General features: G+C 36.0%; 1 protein-coding gene across 4 annotated transcripts in view; it reads right to left on the bottom strand.

The window, feature by feature from the left end:
• Window positions 1-22,289, bottom strand: part of PDGFC (platelet derived growth factor C) — a 212,763-nt gene that overhangs the window by 5,495 nt on the left and 184,979 nt on the right. For all 4 annotated transcript variants that reach the window (XM_017526031.2, XM_017526030.2, XM_017526032.2 and 1 more), the window contains 2 exons: window positions 5,895-6,102; window positions 1,040-1,257 (listed from right to left, as the gene is read on the bottom strand). In XM_017526031.2, coding sequence (XP_017381520.1) covers window positions 1,040-1,257; window positions 5,895-6,102 — 426 coding nt within the window. The remainder of the gene's footprint in view (window positions 1-1,039; window positions 1,258-5,894; window positions 6,103-22,289) is intronic.

The raw sequence follows: 22,289 nt of genomic DNA, 5'->3' as shown, positions 1-22,289 counted from the left end.
TGCATGGTTTCAAAACCTGTACTTCTTAAGACATGATTTTCCTGCCCTTCACCAATATTGTGTTGGCATTTGATAAAGTGGAAAAAAAAGCACTGGATTCCCAAAGGCAAGGGACCCAGTTTCCATTCTAGAGCTAGGCTTTCACTTCAATTAAGGCTTTCACTGAGGTCTTTATGTGTATGAAAAATCATTTTATTTATTAAGTAGATATTTATTCCGTATTCTTATTTAATGGACAAAATGAAAGGAAAGGCAGTCATATTGACATGACGTCAGAAGGGCAGATTTTGACTTCGTCTAATGTAAATATTTTGTAGAAATTAAAGTTGACTCATCAAGAAGGATGGCTTCCTAATAGAAGTATTCTATATGATGCTGCTGGGGAGATGGTGGGCTATAATTGGGAGACTCCATCACTAACAAAGCGTTAAGTGTACAAGTTCTAAGGTTCCCAGGGTTCTAAAAAACAATAATTACAAACATGTCATATAATACTTTCTTTCATTCCAGAGAATAAGGAGATGAAAGGTTAAAAAAATCCATACAACATTTAACATGTTATTTGAAGAAACATAAATAATATGACATTTAGTATAATTATGAATATGTCATCTTAGGAGTCTCTGTTGCCCCAAGCAGAAAAATAAATATCAGAGATCTTCTTTCTCCAAAGTAGATAATAATGTGTCTCTGAGCTTGTCTTTGAAATATTTTTCCTTCATATTTTGAAAAGTCTAAAAATTGAAAATCTTTACTATTTTTTCCTCAGAAAAAACTTTTTTTTGGTATGAGAGGCAAAAACTTCACTGACCACTCGTGTTGTATTACCAGAGAATAAGCTTTCTAAATCCTTAATATCTGGAATTTTAATTAAAGGTGCTAATTTTAAAAAATAAAAACATAAACTATTTTTAAACCTTATTTTTTTTCCTCATGAATACTACATCTTTTTTCCAAACATATATGCATTTCAGATTCACTGTTTTGGTCTAAGACATAAAATACTCAAAGGAAACCAAAAGGAAAATTATATACCTACCTCATGATATTTTTTAGTAACTTTGCTTGGGACACATTGACATTCATTGCAATTGTGGAGACAACAGGCACAGTTTCCACCACAGCGTTTAACCAGGAGACAACCTGGCCAGTAAATGGTATCGGTTCTCTTTAGTTCTTCCCTTATGGACACTGAGAAGTTACGAGGTGTGCAGCTGTATAATCTTACCTCCTCTGTTAGAAGATTCAGATCCACCACTATATGGCATAAAAGAAAGCAAAGAAAAATAGATGCTGATGCTTTGGGCCTGAATGTATTTCATTAAGCTCTCTTCATAAAGAAATCTTATGTTATTTCATGAACAATATCTGTAACAATACCCCCTCTTATTTTAAGTAGATTTTAGAGATATGCAACTACAAATCGGACTATTCCATAGTAAACAAAGCTTCATTATGACCTAGCAGCCAGTAAAGAGATGCCATTGTGTAATATTAAGAACAGAGCCAACAAAACAGTTGAAAGCTATAAACAGGAAACTTTAGTAGAGACAAAAAGGGCCACACGTTTTAACCTTAAAAAAAGAAAAAAAAAAAAAAGACACAAAGAGAAGAATAAAATGCAAAATGATGAATACTTTCATGAAAAACAAAATTCCTAAAAGGATTTGAAGCTCTTATAATTAGTGAAGAATATATTGAAACCTGTCATTAGTACTTTCTGTAATCTCTATGGCAATAATAATCATAAAATATAAAAAATGCATGAAGAAAATGCACACTTTAAGACAGCTGCGTAGACTAAGAATGAAAAAAAACGACACGCTTTATAAGAGCAGAAGTTGTAGGAAGGGACTGCTTCAAATGTATTGAATAATTTCCCAACTTGGAAATTTAGCCTAACTAAACTCCTTCAGATCACTATCTTTCCCCCGCTAATGGGTGGAATACATGTTTAATATATCTAATTTATAACCCGTCTCTATTCCTTTAACAAGTTGGTTAACTATGTGGTTTGTGCTTTATTCTATGAAAGAATACCTACTTTTGAGGACTAAACAAAATATTCTTTCATCAGATTGTTGCAATAAATCCTCAAAGAACCACTGTTTTTAACTACAAAATGATTCTGCCTCAGGAAAATTATATCAAAATAACATGTCATGTTCAATATGAATTTATATGTATCACATGAACAGTAGGTAATTACTATTAGAATAAACACTTCTAATATAATTTATTTTCTGCCTTATATCTCTTCCTATTTTTTTCCCCTAGAAATATTCAAATAAAGCAATGCCAATGACATTGAATACTATCAGAAAACATATGTTCCTTTAGGGTTTTTTGTTCTTCTAAATATTTTTTAAAATTTGGAAAGATCTAAAATATAATAAACCTAGTTAAATACTTTTCCACTAATATGGAAAACAGACATGAATGGAAAAAAAAGAAAATATTTTCTGGTTAAAGATGGCTTCAAGTAGAAATGGTCATGATGTAATCTAATTTTTTAAATTAAGAGCTAATTTTTATTAATTCGTAAATGACAAGGTAATTAAGAATCAAATGCTTTTTTGGATTTGCTATATATGTGATCAATTGTCTTCATTGTCCTTGATAATTTAAGTATTTTAAGAAATGTATTATAAAATTATGCATAAGTACATTGGAAACTATAAATGTATGTAAACTGTATGACAGACTAAAGCCTGAGTCAAGTGTTAGGAAAGCACCATAGAAATTCTAATTCAATGAGTCCATTTCAACACCTTACTGAGCTAAAAAATTATTTTTCTAACTCAAGGGAAAATCATTGTTTCATTTGGCTACTGAAAAATTTCTTTTTTTATCTGAAAATGATCCTGTGAAAGCAAAGTTTTTAAATATTTAAGAGCAAATCCTTCTTTCAAATGCCCTGAATAGACCAACTTAACCCTTAAAAGTAATGAGCTCATTATGCTAAATGGTATCACATATTTTACCTGGTTTCATTTTGCTGATCTAATAGTATATGTACACATTCCTCTTTTGCTGTTAAAAGTATATATGAGCTTATTTGAATCTTTTCTCTAGCAGTTAATGCCTGGGCAAGGACGAAGAAGACTTAAAAATATGCACAAACACAAAATCTGGCTGCCAAAATGTTCAATGCTTATTTAAGAGCTATACTTCTTTAGCATGTGAGTGAAGAAGCTCTCAGCTCTCAAAGCATATTCACCTATGTCAAACAGTTTTAAATATGATAATTCATGATAATAGAAAGAGATTGTATATGTTCCCTTTAAAATGTTTACTTAACCACAATAAAAGGTTCAACAGATTTCCCAAATGAACTAAGTTGTGATACCTGCTACAATGTGAAAATTTAAACACACTTTTAACTTAGCTTCCACTCATTTATCATGTTTGACACAAAAGTCAAAAGCCCTTTTAAGTACTAGTTAAGCTTGACTTAGAAAATACAGTATTTTTTTTTTTTTTTGTAACAGTAGCAAGGGATGAATGAAAACCCTGAACCAGAGGAAGAAAGTGAAAGGAAACAAAGCATTAATGCAGTCCACAGTTTTCTAAAAATATAATTAAGGATTTTAAATTTGGCATTTCATGTTTGAAATTTATGCTGCCTACTGCTAAGGGTTCAAACACATAGAAGCTTCATTAAAATAAGTCCTGTGTCACATATTCTTGAAACACTGTATAGTACTTTTAGGGGGGAAAAAGGCAAAGAAAACAAGAGAAAAAGGAAAAGGAAAAAAGAAAGATATTGCCCCAAAGCATACTTTGTAAATAGCTTAACTACAATATTAAAGAAGTTTCCCTTCACAAAATATTTGTAAAGTAAAAGTTGGTGTTCAGATTTTCTTTCCTTTTCATAATTATCTCCTAAGATAAAAGACATATTAGTTTGTTTTTCTAAAGAATGCAGATTTTGAGCACATCACCAAGCAAAATCATTATTTCTAAAAGCAAATATCATCAATATTTTGTTTTACTACAAAAAAGGTTGTATTTTTCTTTGTTAGTTCTTCATTCTTTTAAGATATTCAGTCCAAAGATAGTCTATTACTGTAATGTAATCTGAGGGTGGTCTTTCTAAGATGAATGTGGTAACACTGTGATATGTTTATTCTGTGGAAAATCTATTTCAATGTCTAATTAGATGCTTTTAAAAGTTTTACTCCTTATTCCTTTGTAGAGATACTCTCAGGAAGGGAGTTGGTTTTGTCTACATAGATGTTATCCCACGCCTGCATTTTAGTTTATGTAAAGTTCCAAAAATATACACTGCTTTTCTCACACTTACTGTATGCTTAAAAAGTTAATAGTTTTGGCAAACTGCAAAGGGCTTCAATTTTGAAAGTGTTAAATGAATATTTGAAAGACCTGGTTCAGCTTCCGATGCTTTTGAATGCAAGCTAGCCTCTGGCCAAATCTTTCAGACACAAAGGCTTGGCTAGAAGGGAGGTTTTTAGGCTCAAATCCAGAAATCAGCTGTCAAAAAACTAGATCTCAGTTTAGAACCTGATTCACTGCCCCTGCTTCTTACAGATCAACATGATAATCAACTTCAAATTTGCTAACAAGGGCTCTATTCATGGATGTTTCAGCTAGTCTTGCAGATCTTCATCTTCCTGTTCCTAAGTGGGAGGGAAGGGAAATGTTGTTTGTAAGTTATTCATCAAGTTATTCATCAAGATCAAATCTTATAAATATGCAACAGCTTTCGGCATCTGGATAGGATTTGGCTGCCCATGCACTTGAACGCCGATTTCAAATATTGCCAAAAGGAAACCACGTCTGTTGGCATAATGAAATACCAGGGCTGGGCAAGTCTGAACATGACCTGCTGAGATTAAAGCTCGTGATCCAAAAGCGCTGCCACTCTTACAGCGGGAAAGGGCAGGAATTGGGTTTCCTTCTGACAAGATTTAGAAGAGCAAATCTGCTGCAATCTGCCCTTGTGAATGGCTCAAATTAACTGAACATTGTTCCTTTCATATAAATTCTCTAGGCTGTCATTACTTTCTCTAAAGTGGCAGATTTCAATGCTTCTGACAGACTAAAATGGATTTTTTGAGTGCACTGTAAACAAAGTTATTTCTATACATTTTCATTTGTGTCTGATATGTATACTTTTGAATTCTAATGTTACTAAAAAAATTAGGTAAACTTAGGGAAAACTCAGTTAACATTATTCCTGATTTCTTGGCCATTTAGAATGGGGTTTAATTAACAGCACTTTCACTTCACTCATAGAGAAAGATACGCCCATATGGGCAAAAGTGATTATTTCAACAGCAAATTTAAAAAAATTATTACGGTGTGGGTTCTTTTAGGTTCTTGTTTTCTTGCTATGGATGCTACCTTGAAAACTACGAATTCTACTTTATGTTGGGTCAATGTCATTTTTCATATTTTTATAGGTGTCTAGGCTTAGATAATGCAAAGCGATATAATACTGACCCATGGGAGACACTGTAGACAAACACTTTTGTAGAACATCCCCTTTTTCTACCCCTAACCTGGTTTTGCAGCTATGATAATTTCTCTTGAATCTCGAAATCAACATATTCCACGTATTAGGTGTGAGTAAGCAATGATTTTTGTAATCAATGAAAGCCTTCATCAAAATGATATTTTTGAAGATGAAATATAACTGGAATTTTCAGAAGTATCCCTTTCAATTTTCCACACTCACTGGGTTATAACTAAGTTCTTCCTTTTGTATATATTATTATTCAATATATAAATATGCTCAAATGTTAAGAAAATTTATTGAATATATTACTGATGAATTTTAAACTCTACCCTTCAGAAGCTGTGGTAAAGGAATTTGAAACATTAGCTGCTAAGAAAATTAAATGAGGTTCTAATCTGAAGAGGGAGCTTACCTCTGGATTTTCTTCCAAAAACAAAAGCCTTGCCAAGAATTTGCCAAGTTGGCCTATATAGCTCTTCTATGTCCAACTGCCATCTATCTGGTTCAAGATATCGAATAAGGTCTTCCAAGGTAGTAAAGGCAGTTATAGCGTTATTAAGCAGGTCCAGTGGCAAAACTGAAGGGGGTAACACTGAAGGACTCACAGCCTCTGTGAATTGCTGAAAGTAAAATGAATTCTATGTTAACTGTTTTAAAAACAACAATGTATTCTCTCTGGACATATGCAAGAAGTTATGAAGACTAAGGCTGGAAATATGTGCGAAAGGAAATTATATTCAACCCAATTAGAAGTAACTACTCTGCAAAGACTTCACGAAGGTGAACTCTGAAAGATTTCCTGTAGAAATCAATGAAAAAGACATTAATTTTCACGATCACAAACCGTGATGGATGTGGATATCTTTTGGTCATATATAAAAATTAAAAATATCATAATGGTTCAATTATAGACTTACAAAGAAAACTATAATACTGTTTACAAAATTTTCCTTTTCTTTTCCACTTTTCACTTTCCTTAATCTGAAAAATTACTTGGTAGTTATGCAAATTTGTGTCACATAAATTAAAAGTTGAGTAAGAAATAATTAAGCCAAATTTTAATCTAGAAAAAAATACAGGCAGAAATTGTTTGACATTAAAGAACTTGTTACTCAAGATAGAAAATGCCTTAATCATAAATAAGCAGCTTAATAAATTGCCTGCAATATATTTTTAATATAAAATGCCTAATATACAAAATTAAGAGATCAGAGAAACACTGGGAGAATACCCTCACAAACTATGTGACTGTCACAAGATTAGCATCTAGAATATACAAAACTAAAGACAAATGCAATAGAAAAAATAGGCATATTCTAGACAAGACGCTTGAATGGTCAATAAGCATGAAAATATGCTAAACTTCATTTGTTATCAGAGAAATGCAAAAACAGATATTATTTCACATACGAAAAAGGTATACTATTTCACAGAGATGAGACTGGCAAGAATTTAAAAAAGGATTACTGAGGATGGGATTAAATTGGAATTCCTCTGCTCTGCCTACAGAAGTTAGTGTACTGTACGGTAGGCACTACACTTCAGCTGATGTAACTGATAAGTACTGACTATTCATTCACTTATGCACATGGAAATATGTTCAATAATTAGAAAGACCGGAAGCAATCAAAATGCTCATATACTTATAGGGAAGCACTAACACATCAGCTCTTCCTTTTCATTCTCCTTACTTCAATCCTGGGCTAGATACTAAAAACATGTACTATATATAGCCGTTTCTAACCTTATCTCCTTCCCTTTAATCATTTCTCTCTCCTTTTGTTCTATGCTGCATAATCCTGGGTTAATCTACTAAAGAAGATATCACTGATCCTATGATGAACTGGGACACATGCCTATGATTTCTCATCTGGAGGATAAAATCCAAATTCCTTACACAGCATTCAGAGCCCTCACAAAGTGACCTCTGCTCACCTTCCCATTTAATCTGCTACTTATCAGACATGCACATTTTGTTCCAATCAATCTCGTCTCTTCACTGACTACTGCACATATAATATTCATCTCAGACTCTGTACCTGAACTTATGCTAAATCTGCCCCCATCCCACATGCAAAAACTCCCCCCAAGTTGATCCACATCATAAATCTTCACCATTACAATGACCTTTTCAAGAACCCAATTCATCCATGAAACCTTGCACAATGGAATCATCAGTGTCCCAATATATCTCCTTTGGGTCAACTGGAAAGAGACTCCCTCTGTGGACTGCTCTGTGAGCACCTGGCGTGAAGAGCAGAAGCTGCCCAGTAAACTAGGAAATGGAGCACCTTTCTCTGGACAGGCACAACTTTTAGTAGGGCTCATAGATTTGTGGGTACCCCGCTGCCCACAGGGGGGTATTCTTACAGAGAATAATTGGCAGAAATGAATGTGGTAGCCTTGGGCCAACAGTGATTTCATCCTTTTTTTTTTTTTTTTTTTAAAGAAAAGTTTATTGAGTGACTACACTGTTCCAGGGCCTATGTGTGCATTGTGAGAAGAGCACAGTCGAATGACAATGTCTGGCCTCTTTCCTTGCCTGGATTACTCATGTGTACTTTCCAAGTCTCCACTCAGCTGTTACTCCTTTCATCTTTTTGTTTTTTAAATACATTTTATTTTATATATTTGAAGTTTATGACAGAATGTTACAGGATACGCTAAGATACATGGATATGCATAAGTACATGTATATAGTACAATGGTTACTATTAAAGACTTAATTTCAATAATGTTAGGGATCTGGCTAAAATATTAGGACTAAGATATTTTCTAATTATTTTATGATGTTTTTGCTCTACCCATTAGACTGTTAAACTCTGAGAGTAGAAACTAAATCTATTTTTTTGTTACTCAGTGTTTTCTATAATTGTCCAATGACACAAAATTGCTTTGATAGAACTATGACTGAAAACTCTATTATAGATATAAACATTGATCTAAAAAGTGATTTTAATTTTAATTTAGCTAATTTAGTTACTATTGATTAAATTTATAGTGTAAAATGGTTAATGCAAAGTTTTATATATTTCTAAAATATAAACCTATATATGTATCTAAATATTTTGTAAAGTAAAAATTAAGGGGTCAGTAATCATTAAAGAATACTATTATTACGAATGGAAAGTTTCAAAATCTGTAGAGAGAAAATAAGTGGTTGCTAGCAAGTTAATACAAACAGTAAACATTATTTGTTAAATTTTCAGGGGGCAGATGTATATTTTAAGCATGAAATATAATTGTTATGTAGGCTATTTTCAATTAGACTATAATCCAAGAATGAGATGACTTATTTTGCTTCCAGTCTGTCGGAGACTCTCTGAATATAGCATTCTTTTTGAAGCAATATAAAGTTCTAATTGAAATCAATATTGCTGAGATAAAATTCAAAATATTAATACAAAAGAAGGCAAAACAAAATAAGCTTGTAATACTGGGCAAACAAAAGATGCACATCTTGAGTCCGGTGAAGTATCTCCAATCTTCATAGCAATCCCCTCAAATGCTAATGGTAGAGAGAAAAGCATCTTCTGTTACTGTATGTATATATCAGTTGGTGTTAGAAATCTCTAAGCTTCTAAATATTTAAATTAAAATTTGAGGCCGGGTGCTGTCGCTCACACCTGTAATCCCCGCACTTTGGGAGGCCAAGGCGGGTGGATCACCTGAGGTCAGGAGTTTGAGACCAGCCTGGCCAACAGATGGTGAAAATCCATCTCTACTAAAAACACAAAAATTAGTTGGGTGCTGTGGCAGGTGCCTGTAACCCCAGCTACTCAGGAGGCTGAGGCACGAGAATCGCTTGAACCCAGGAGGCGTAGGCTGCAGTGAGCCGAGATTGTGCCACTGCACTCCAGCCTGGGTGACAGAGTAAGGCTTTGTTTTGAAAGAAAAAAAAAAAAAAATGATAAATTTAGAAAGACAACTGTCTCCCCACCACATCCCACACCCAGTGGTCCCCACCCAAAAAACAGGAAAGAAGAATGAACATAAGTTCCAGGGATTCAAAGAATCAATCCCTGGACAGAACAGAAGTGGTGGTGCTTCTATTTAAGGGCCTTCTCATGACTGTCACCCCACCCACTGTTCAAGGAACAGCAAAGTTGTTCAATTTCAAAGTTCTGCTTTTCTAAGTTGTTTAAAGGCACTCTCAGAGAGAAAGGGGGAGCCAATGAAAAAAAGAAGTTACAGGAAAAAAAAAAGTATTTGAATTTTTAAGTTTTCCTTTTCTCTAACAAAATACCACTATTCACTACAGACAATAGCATTTTCTCCCATAATTAGTATCTAGACAATGCTAACATTTTACCTTTGATATTTAAGAGCACTTATGATTGGGCTGCTAAACTAGTTAGAATATGCAAAATATGCCTTGACTTGAATTGGATTTTTACATTCTCTGTTTTGTATTTCTTTTATTCTTCATAAGAATATGATGGTGTACTTTTAAGCTATAGGCTATGGTAAGACAATTTAGTGGATGGCAATGGACACAAATGGGAACAGAGTATCTTGGTATTCTGCAATGCAGACGACGAAACCAAAACCAGAGAACAGCTTCTGTGCTTTCACCCTGCAGGGCAGTAACGACAACCTTGGTGATGGTGTGGCCCTAGCCTAGACCCCTTTAGGTCTATTACTTTGTAAGGACAGATTGTCAAAGAGCAGAAAAGGCATCTGAAATCAATGTGATGGTGTCCTGGCAAAGAGTACATTTCTGCAATGTCAGCTCCATGAGCTAAGGATCCTAAACAAAATGAGGTCTTTAAACTTCTCTGGTGAAAGTTACTCTGAATGACAACATGATAGTGAGAGAACTATGAGCAGGAGTCAAGGCACTGGACCCTAAATCCCAGAGATACTCACATGTAAGGAAGAGAGTCTGAGTAAACTGCATGATCTATCTGTGCCTCAGTTTCCTCCACTACAATATATGTAGCTAAATTCAACCACCTGCAAGTTTCTTGCCAGCTTTTACATTTAAAAATTCCATGTAATTGTCAGATACAAGAGGGTCCAATACAGCTTCACAAAAATTATCCTGAGAGCTTCAAAAATATAATAAACCACTTAGTAAGTCAATGATGGTACTGAGCTCTGTTTCTTTTTTTTTTCTTTGAAAGCTCCAGGTTGTTTTAGTTTATCAGTGAGTTTTGGGAAACACTGCCTTGTGGTACAACTATGGTTTATTTCTACATTTACATATATGTATTGTGTTTTGAGAGTACATGAAGTTTACCCAGCTCTTTAGGAAATCAAATATCCTAGAAGGCATGTCTGGCTTGAAAATAGCAGCAGTATGATCCTAAAAATCTGAGGGAAACAGATCCATGCTTAGAAAATTGATATCGAAAATGTTCAAAGGAATAGAGATGCATGCTGTGTTATGAGCTGAATCAGAGTCCACCCAAAATATCTATTCCACTAAAGTCCTAGAGTCTTTAAAAAGATCAATAAAATAAGGTAATTAGGGTGGGCCCTAATTCAATATGACTGGTGTTCTTATAGTAAGATAAAATTTTAACACAGACATAGTAGGGAGGGAAGACCAACTGAAGACACAAGAAGAAAATGGACATCTACACATCAAGGAGAGAGGTCTCAGAAGACACCAAACTTGCTGACACCTTAATCTCAATTTCTAGCAACCAAAATTTGGAGAAAACAAGTTTTCATTGTTTAAGGCACCATTGTTTAAGTCTGTGGTATTTTGTTAAGGCGGCCCTACAATGCTAATATATGCCATCAGCTTCTCCCCTTATCTATTATAAGAGCAAACAAAGCCATGTCCGTTAAATCAATCAACAAGCATTTATTTAAAAACCTGTAAGGGCTCACACAGGTGTGATGGCTCACCCTTGTAAATTCCAGCACTTCCCAAGGCCAAGGTGGGTAGATTCTTGAGATTCAGAAGTTCAAGACCAGCCTGGCTAACATAGTGAAACCCCATCTCTACTAAAAATACACACAAAAAAATTAGCTGGGCATGTTGGCTATACTTGTAATCCCAGCTACTTGGGAGGCTGAGGCATGAGAATTGCTTGAACCCAGGAGGCAGAGGTTGCAATAAGCAGAGATTGGGGCACTGTACTCCAGCCTAGGCGATAAAGTGAGACTCAGCCTCAAAACAAAAATACAAATAAAAATAAAACAAGTAAAACTCTGTGAGGTGAGCACTATTAAAAAAACAGAAGAAAATTTTTGCCCTTGTGAAGCTTATTCTACAGAAGCCAAGCATGCTGCATCGCAGAAGAGAGTTTTTTCTTGCCAAAACAAAGCTAAAATGAGAATCTGTTATTATGAACCACATAAGTAACCAAAAAAGTATCGCACCAATCCTGGTGAATGCGGATGATAAAAAATGAACTTAGTATGTAAGAATTACTGAAAAACAAATATATTTCTATTTTTATTAATGAAAAGTAACTGGCAGCCCAAGAGTTTAGACATAATAACGGCCATAGGAACGAGCTCAAGAAAGCATGTTTGGCTGCAAAAGTTAAGTCTTCTTATTGACCTCTCCAGTGTTATTCGCAAAAATCAGTGTTTCAGTGTTCTGTATTTTATGGTGACTACCTTAAATGCTTTGTGCACTTGTGAACATCTTTCCCCTTTTTGAGAAAGAAAAAAAGCTGACTTCCTGTTTGGAATAGTACGATCTGAACTGCTTATAATTTCACAATAAGTCGTTACTTACCTCTGAAAAAACCACAGCTTGTCATTTTATTAGAATTTTTGTGGCCAGTACAATTTTAAAAACACATTTACAATGAATCTTCCTTGGACAAATACACACATATAAATGTTTACCTCGGGTAGCATAGCAACTGTTGTAAAACTGTTAGGGCCTGCAGAGATTTATGTTGCCACTTTCTTAGTCAACTGCATATAGTACACTTCAAGCTGATAAGAAAGCTTTCAATTCATTCATACCTAACAGAGGGTTAGGAATGCAGATTAGGTTTTATTGTTGGAGTTAAAAACAAAACAATATTATAAAATGATCAGGTGTTTAAGGAGAAGACAATAAATGTTCAGCTTTGCATACACATCACTTCTTAAAGGTGTCTCCAATCTCATTTATATAATGTCAAACTGATGTATTATACAGAGGTCTTACTTTTAAAGAGCCTAAGCAGCCAGCAGGGCATGCAGACATAAATGCCTGCCAGGAACAACTCACAGAAGGTTCTGTAAAGACACAAGAATGTCCTGAAACAATTCATTTAAACATGCTTCTTTGCCTTTCCCTACGTTTTTATCTGAATTCATCCAAAAATTATCTGGGTTATGTTTTTAAATAATTTTTAAGCCGGCAAAGAAAAGCAAATGCTTGCATTCCTACTCAAGAACAGATGTTTTAATATCATGTGGGTAATGCAGATTATATATTTAAGTGAGAAATCCTAGGGAAGGTGGCCAATTGCATTCAGATCAAGGCTTAATATTTAGGGGTTCTTATTAAAAGAGCATGACAATTGAACAAACCTTGACATATCTATATAACCCACCACAGCAACAGTCTGGTATAAGTGTCTGAGCCGGCATTTAAAAGCAATACTTCTTAAGACTCAAACCTGCAACTGGCCTTCAAGGGCCATGAGTTTCACGGTTTCAGAAAAACCCCGGAGAGAATAAGTCTATCCGAGCAGAATGGATATATGAAAAAAGAGATGGCTAATTTTGCCAAAAGTGTTGTATTAAATAAAAGCAATTTTTATGTACCAAGTAGAGCTTCTTACCAACTTGATGGATAAAACAACTGCTGTGGACTCAATTTTCCTGTCGTCACGAAACTTGAGAACCACCACCATCTAACCAGATTTACAAACTAAAGCGCTGTTATTCTCAAACCCTGCTACTTCTCACTTAAAGCATTAGTGATCTACAAGCTAAAGAAAAAATTTCATCCTAGTGCTAGCACCTTAGACTTGAAGGTCTCCATAGAAGTCAACTCTACTACAGAGCAGGCTCATTGTTGGCTGGTGAGTCAGAGTCAACACAGTTTTCCACTTCCTAGGTCAAACTGTGGGTTATAATAATCAATGCTGAAAACTAGAATTTCATGGGATGACTAAATCACACAGTCCTAGGAATGTTTTCCACAATGGCATCTGTGGGAAGCCAAAATTAAGGTCTGTCTTTCTTTTTTTTTACTAAAATTTAAAAAATTATTCCTCTGAATAAACAATGTGACAGGCCTTAAAAGCTAAAACAACATCTATCAGTGGCAAGTGTTTGACAACAAAGTATTACATGACTTTTGTTTTCCTAATCTTACATTGAATGCTTGTGGATTTGCTTTGTTACGCTACTTAAGAAATGCCTAACAGTGATGAACTTCCAATGAAAGAAAACCTAAACTAAGAACTGTTGGAAGAAAAACACACCTTCACTGCAAAATATGAAACAATATCACCCCAAATCCAGAATCTCTGAAGACACTTTCTTACAGAAATGCATCCTACAGTACAATATTTATTCAGTGTATCGCTCAACCACCATTAAGGAAAGTTGTGGAATGTCTTGTGGAAATCTAGCTCAGGATCATTGGCTGTCAATTATATGTTCAATAAGTTAAACAGTTGGATAATACACTCAACTTCATTCTAGCTTAATATGAGCCTTGAGTGGTAGACCTTATTTTGAATAAGAAACAAAGGTACTGAGTTATTTACTTTAAAATGGCTTGACAGTATAAAAAGAGAGTGTAAGTAGCTGAAACTGACAGGGCAACAGAAAAATCCCCCACTGAATTGCTTTAAGGGGAAAAATGAGATAATTCAGTGGAAGCCATTAGAATGTACACAAAGGCCAGCAATGACCCCCACATGGCTGAATTCCATGGTCTGTTTTTTCAGTTTTACTAATTGACCAATCAGCAGTAAGAGGCTTTTCACACACTGTGTTCTGCAGATTTTCTTCCGGCGTGACAAGACGCTTCTCCTTGGCTCTGAGCACTGGTTCCTCCTCACCACCTTCCTTTTCCATGCTGGAGTGTCCCAAGGGTCTCTGCTTGGACCTTCTCTAATTTCTGTCTACATTGTTCCTCTTGGTGATCTTCTATAGTTTCAAAGCATTGCATATCATTTATACACTGACTACAGAAAATTCCTGTTTCTAACCAACACATTATTACCATCTCAGTAAATGCCAGCTCTGTAATTCACAGTCATACTTTGCTCCTCTCTTTTTCTGTGCTACACTCCATAACCCACATCAAGTTATCTTGGCTTGATCTTCATACTGTGTCTAGACTCTGACCATTTACCCCACGTGCCCTGATGCCACTTTACAATTCAGACCAACATGTGAAACAGTCTTCTAACTGGTCTCTCTGTTTTTGCCTTTGCCATTGTTGTCTGAATTAAATAACAGACATTTACACATTTTACAACTAATGTTCTATAGGGTATTAGTAAAAATACCAGTTACTTTTCTAGAAAAACATCTGCTTTTACATTTTAAACTAGAAAATGGCCTTTATTTTAAACATTCCATAGATTATTCACAGTGGAACTCAATCAAAGGGCTTTGTACAATAATGCGGTATGCCTCTTGAAACCTGCCATTCAACCCTTCCAGGTATATTTAATCTGGTCAGAAGGCACTCACTAAACCGCTACTGCTGACAATGCAAATACTGTCTTCTTTAGTGTAGGGGAGCCAACCTAACAGCCATAGAAGATGCGGCGTTTGTCAAAATTACATGGTGAACACCTCATTTATGTGTGTGTATGTAAGAACAGATATTCAAAGGAGGGATGATTCCACCAACCTAGGAAAACTGGTATAAGGATTAAGTAAAATAGCATATTTTAAAAATGTCATGAAGAATTCAGCACTACACATATTTAGAGATTATCATACACGTTTACTATATATTTAATTATTCAGGTTGTACCAAGTTGAGCAAAGATAAATAATTATTTTAAAAGACACAGCTCATGATTGATGTTGGCCTGTGCTGTACGGAGTGGCACGACTTCTTTAGTCAGCGTTCAATGACATCTCCGTCCAACATTCTTTCTAGACTGACGTGGCAAATGACAGTTTGCCTAGCTCTACAAGGAAAATCCTGGAACAAACTATTTTCTCTTCTAAGACAGATTTATATTCAGTAGCTGTTCTGGAGGGAGAAATGGGCATTACACATCAACAAATAAATCCTTATGGACATGAATACCTCTGTGCTAAAGAACTTAAAAAGTAAGTATAGTAATATCCTTAGCTCACTATTCCTATATCAGTTTTCTGAATGCATATTCTTTGCCTATAAAACCTTTATATTAAAGGAAACCAACAAAAAAATCCCATGCAAAATTTAGGATTTCAACGGTGAGACCCACTGTGTCATTGTTATCTTAATTACAATGTACAGTATTATATTAAAACAAACTTGTATAAAGTAGTCAACATGCTATTCTTGTTTCAACAATGGAGAAAAAATATAAGTGATAATTATTTTACGAAGTGCTTGGTCATTTCTTTTTACATTTTTAAATCGCTCTGTGACACCCCTATTCTGTCATAAATCTTTAGTACCCATTCACAGATCTGAACACTTCCAAAAAATAAAAGCATCAACAGTTGTATGTTCTTTGGTCACGTTTTTTCCTGTTGGTCACAACACTAAAATGAGACTGGGTCTCACAGCCAGAATTCTGGGCAGGTCAAAAGGATCACTTGAGGCAACAGAGAACACAGAATATTTTTGTGAAAAGTTGGTATGGTCACCTCAAACACACTTGAGAAGGCTTCTTCTATTGATATAAGCAAGATAGGCTCTGAAAACAGGGTCGGATACAAAGTGAAATCATTCAGTAGACTGTATTATGCTCCTCTCATGTGCTTACACCAAATAAAGAAGATGAATAATATGTACTTATTATTATTATCATTATTCATGTCATTCATTATCCAGCTGATATGTATGTATGTCACATATATACAAAATATGTATATTGTGAAGTTTGTGTCTCTTGAAGCACAAACCTGTGTTCTGTAGGTCATGACTACAACAGAGGGAAAACCCAAGTGCTGTGAGAGTGATTAAATCACCTTGGAGAATTAAGGAGGGGATACAAAGAAGAGATGAAAGTTAATCTAGAGCTTAGAGAATTCAAAAGTAATTATTACACAGATTAGAAGGGAGGAGCACTTTAGACATTTACAAGGAAACTGCGCTGGGAAAAACATGATGTTCAGTGAAGAAAAAGATGAAGACTGTGACAAAGCATTGCTATTAGGGGAAGAGCAGGTGGTGGGAGGTGAGGCTGCAGGAATGAATTGGGGTCTGATTGGGAAGCCTTTGTGCATGCCATGCTATGGAATTGGACTTAATCAGAAAGCAGTGCAAGATCCAAAAGAGATTTTAAGGAAGGTGGGATACATACAAGTTTAATTTTTCTTGCTTTCTACTTCTATTTTAGGTGAGGAGGTACCTTGGGTGGGGAGAAAGGGGTAGGAAGACTGTGGTGGGACTCATGAACAAGGCTTTGGTATTTGTACCTTTGCTCCTGATGTTACCCTTTGTTAATAACTGCCTTTATTGCCCCAACACATGGCTAATCACTACTCACCAATAAAAGACTTGGCTTCTCCAGCAGGATTCCACTAGTGAGACCTCTCTCTCTATATATACGACTGCCTCTAAGTTGGTCTACCTTTGTGACCCTGTATCATTCTGTTCATCTCTCTAGCACTACATTGAAATGAAATAATTGTGCATCTCTCCTACTTGCCTCGAATTCTTTCGTGGTAGGGGCCAAATCTTAATGACTTTAGCATATTTTGATCTCCAATAATTTCAGGATCAGACAGAATAATAGCGAAATGCTAAAAAAAAAAAAAAGTGTGCTTTATGAACTGATTGATTACCACCATTCAGGAAAACAAATGAAAAGAAGGGTGGCAAAGTACCTGACCATGGCAGAACGAATCTGAGTTGGTAGCTGATGGGATGGGAGAGAAGAGATATCATTAATTTTAAAAGATTCTAGCTTGAGAGAATGTGTTAACAGTGCCGTAACTAACATAGGCAAAATTGGTAAGAAGGAAGGAAACAGTTCAGGTCGGGTCAATTTATAATAAGTAGAGGTGTACTGACATGCATACATCCAATGGACAATGGCAAACATTTCCATGGCATTAAATACAGAGGATTCGCTTGGGATAGAGAATGACAGTCATTAACATATACAAATGTCAAATGTTAGAGCCACGGGGTAAGAGCATCAATGAAAAGAAAAGAGGATAGAAGACAGGAAAATGGGATTTCCTCCTGCTTAGAGCATAGGCCAAGGCACAGAATCAACCAGCACTGGTGTCTGAAAGTAGATCAATCTAAGGGTCGGATGGAGATCCTGGAGGTATTAGTGATTTTGCCTTCCAAGGAGAAGAGAGTTTTGAGGAGTAGAGAGGGACAATAACACCAAAGTGATAGAAAGATCAAGAAGAAAGAGGAGTAAAAACAGGCCACTGTAGTTATTCAATAGGTGTTGTTTTGTGACTTTAGGAATGGAGAAGTTTCATTGAAGTAAGAAAGGAAGAAAGAGTCCCCTTAAGAAGCAGTGAAATCGAGAAAGCAAGTAAACCTTTTTCATTAAGTTTGGCAAGAAAAAAAAATAAGAAAGAATGATGGATTTATGAGAAGAAAGTTAAGAAAAAAGCTTAATATAATAAGTACAGTAATATGTGTATATTTGCAATAAGAAAAAAATTTGAAGACAAAGGAGCATTAATGTCAACTGTAGATAAAGACAGGGCAAACTATTTTTCTCATAAGCTGTAAAGAAGAGTAAAATGTCAGAGTATTTCTGAAAGACAATTCAACAGTATTTTCCACAAGCATTAAAAATGTCCTCTTTTCACATCCTATAATTCCATATTCAGAATTTTTATTTTAAGGAAATAATCAGAAATAAGAAGTATAATCCAAGGATAGTCATTGTAGCATTGTTAATAGAGAAAATTAAAAATAAAATAAAAAACTTAAATGTTTACCATTGAAAGATTGTTAAATAAATGATTATACTTTATGTATGTACAGTGGTCTATTTTACTCTCAATAATTTTTAGTATACATGAGAACAATGTAGAAACGATTCCTAACAGCTCAGGGATATGATTGTTCTTGAACTCCCGACCTCAGGTGATCCGCCCACCTTGGCCTCCAAAGTGCTTGGATTACAGGCGTAAGCCACCACACCCGGCCCGATATGATTGTTATTACGATCTAAACTATAAAGTAAGCAGGATGATTCATATCCTGCATAGGCAGAGACTAAGGACAACCAGGCTAAGATGTTATTGTTTTGAATTTTTTTTGAGACAGAGTTTCACTCTGTTGTTCAGGCTGGAACGTGGAGTGTTGCGGTATGGCAGGATCTTGGCTCAATGCAACATCCACCTCCCAGGTTCAAGGGATTCTCTTCTCTCGGCCTCCAAAGTAGCTGGGATTACAGGTGTGTGCCACCACACACAGCTAATTTTTGTATTTTTTGTAAAGATGGGGTACACCACGTTGGCAAGGCTAGTCGTGAAGGCTAGTCGTTGGCAAGGCTAGTCCTGACTTTAGGTGATCGGCCTGCCTCGGCCTCCTGAAATGCTGGGATTACAGATGTGAGCAATTGCGTCTTGTTCTAAGTTTAATAAACTTCTCAAAGTAGATCCACCAGTCCTCAATCTGATATGCAAAGAATCCACTTGATGTACAGCAGTCCGGAAAGGGAGCAGCCAGCATCAAGTAAAGGGGTAACTGAACAACATTGTCAGTACAAGTGAGAAATGACCCCCTCCTGAAAGTGTAACATTCATGCAGTTGCAAAAGGTAAAATTCCATCAAGTAGGATCAATTTATGGGACTATTAACATAATTTGTATTTTTTGTATGTGGAATCTCATGTTTAGATTGGGTAGGGCTAGAATACTCAGGAGATGCAAAGTCGCAGTGAAATTTAGTAAAGTTCTAGGTCAGTTGATCAATATCTTCCCACAAAGTTCAAGGTCAATTGATAAATATCTTCCTACATTGTTTTCTTCACCTTATTGTTTGTTTACCCTGCCCCTCTATTCTGTATTGCTTTGCCCTAAGCATACAATGCTCTGGAATCATCTTTTTTCCCTAACGTCTACCTTGATCTCTCAAAATTTTCATTGCTTCAGCTGATTTCAGATAGGATACTGTAAAACTAATCAACATCATCCTGTAGATAATATGGGCATTCATAATCACACTAATAGGTTCTTGATTATCTTGTCACTATTTACACAACATATATTCATTTGCAATAAATACATATTGATCTAATATAAGCCAGACACTCTTCGAGGTGCTGAAGATCAAGCAGTGAACAAAAGAAATAAACATCTCTGCATTTATAAAATACATACTCTATTGGAGAGAAATAGACCGTACACAAAATAAATAATGCATATAGAATGTTAGATGGTGAAATGTATTACAGGGAAAAGGAAAGCAAGAAGGAGACAAGAATGACAGACATGGCTTCTGTGAGAAGCGGATGTGCAAGCAAAACCCTAAGGAGTTGAGGCTTTAAGTCGTGGGGCTATGTGAGGAAGATCATCCCATGTATATGGAATAGCAGGGCAAATAATCTGTTTTGAAGTATGTTAGGTAAATTCAATTCAAGGAATGGCAAGGAGGGGACACGGTGGCTAGACCAAAGGTTGGCGATAGGACTACAAGGGGACACTGTAGGTCGTGGTGAGGGTTAAGAACTTAACACTGGGTGACTGGGGAGAAGAGCTGTCAGATAAAACAAAGGATGCCCAGTTACATTTAAATTTCAGATAAACAATGAATAATCTTTAAGTATAAGTATGGCTCCCAAATTACAAAATCATTCATCGTTTAGTTGAAATGCACATGTAAAACTAGGCATCCTGTATTTTTATTTTTTCACTTTGGCAACCATAGTTGGGAGCTATTGGAGAGTTTCAAGGAAAGGAATGATATCATCTGCCTTATGTTTAAAAGGATCATACTCACTGCTGTGCTGAAAACACAATGCAGGAAGGCAATGGTGGCAACAGGGAGGCCACTCAGAAGTAGTTTCAATAATCCAAATGGAAAGATTGAGAGATGTGTGGATATTCAAGAGAAGATTCTAGGTCAGATGGGCTAGATACCTAAATTTGAGATCCAGAGGCTTATGGGTATTACTAAAAGCCATGAGATTGGACAAGATTGTCAAATGAGTTATTAGGAAGAGGTGCCATGTTTATAAAGTGATGTCTACTAAACAAGGGACTGAACCTAGAAACGCTGCCAGAATCCCAGTTCAGAGAGAAGAGGAGGAACCAGGGAAGAGGACTGAGGAGTGGCCAGAGAGATAGGTGGAAAACAGGGAGAGGGTGCTGATCCAGATATCAAGTGTCAAAGTGTTCAGTGAAAAGAAGTGAAGAATCAGTTGTATCAATCACTAATGATAGATGTTCTTAGAGGAGGACTGAGGATTTTCCACTGAATTTAGCAATATGTCGCTGTGGAGTACCAAGTGCTGATTCTGACAAATGATGAGGCAAAAAACATGATGAGCATGAGTTTAGGAGAGATTAAAAAGAGGGCAGTGAATGCAAAATAACTGTCCTGAGCAGTTGCTGAGAAGGGAGCAGACAACATGGGTGGTAGCTGGATGACAAGGTGGGATCAGGAGAAGCATATATTTCTTTAAACATGGGAGAAGTAATAGCCTTATTGGTGTGCTGAGGGGAATGAACCAACAGAGTGGCCAAGGGAAAAAAGGAGGAGGAGGAGGAGGAGACAGAGAAGAGTGCAGGAGGCACACCTGAGTGGTCCAGAGATGAACAAGATGGAGTAAGGAAGGCACATGAGGAAAGTCACAGGGAGGAAAGTCAGTTGCTCAGGGACAATGAGACATGCAGATAAGCAGCGTGAGGAAAGTTTGCAGAAGTCCTTTTCTGATGGCTTGTAATCCCTTTGTGATAGTGAAAGAAAATTATTATCTCAGAGTGAGGATGGGGGAAATAATGCCAGAGGCTTGAAGAGAGGGAAAATGTAAGGTGAACAGTCCAGGGGAGGAGCAGAGAAGATACACAAAGAAGATGCCAAATGTTTACCCAGCAGCACTACAAAGCATTTGACTCTAAATCAAGTCTAGAGAATGACAACAGGATTTCATTCACGGACAACATTCATGGTGTGGAGGCACAATTCTGTGGTTGAGTATTTCCAGAGCATTCTTAAATCCAGTGTGCTGGCCAATAATCTTGGACAAGGAGTCTCACCGATAAGGAGTCAAACTAGGTAAATGCTGCATGATAAGAGGGGGAAAAAAAAACCACACACAGAACACATTGAGAGCAGGGAAAGACAAATACACAGGAGAGCTGAAGGAAAGATGCCTGGGTGTCCACAGAGAATCTCCAGGACCTCGAAAAGCTACTAAAAATCAATAGTTGCTTTTGTTACTGAGGTCCTTTAAGAACTTTGCTTGGGGAGATTAAATTTGTGAGTCTGTATTTTAGAGATTTTTGAAAACAAGTTGATAAAAGTTTATAATAAGTAAAAAGCTATATTTCAGTATCAGAAACTCAGCAGGGCCAACAAACCTTACTTGAATGGAGCAATTGGCCGTTTTCACAATGAATTCAGTGCTGCTTCTTATTCAATGTGGAAAACTGGTGAAATTCAAATCCTAATGTTAATCATATTCTAACCAACTAGCCTCAAAGAAAGAGTAAGATTGATTCAAAGTATTAGCTTCAGGGGACTTGAAACATTCAGTGTAAGCAGATGTCCTAGAAATCAGTTTTACAG

The sequence above is a fragment of the Cebus imitator genome, unplaced genomic scaffold (assembly GCF_001604975.1).
Source record: "Cebus imitator isolate Cc_AM_T3 unplaced genomic scaffold, Cebus_imitator-1.0 Scaffold40, whole genome shotgun sequence".
Lineage (NCBI taxonomy): Eukaryota > Metazoa > Chordata > Mammalia > Primates > Cebidae > Cebus > Cebus imitator.
The sequence above is the reverse complement of the archived record's forward strand: the minus strand, read 5'-3'. Positions and strand labels throughout refer to the sequence as shown.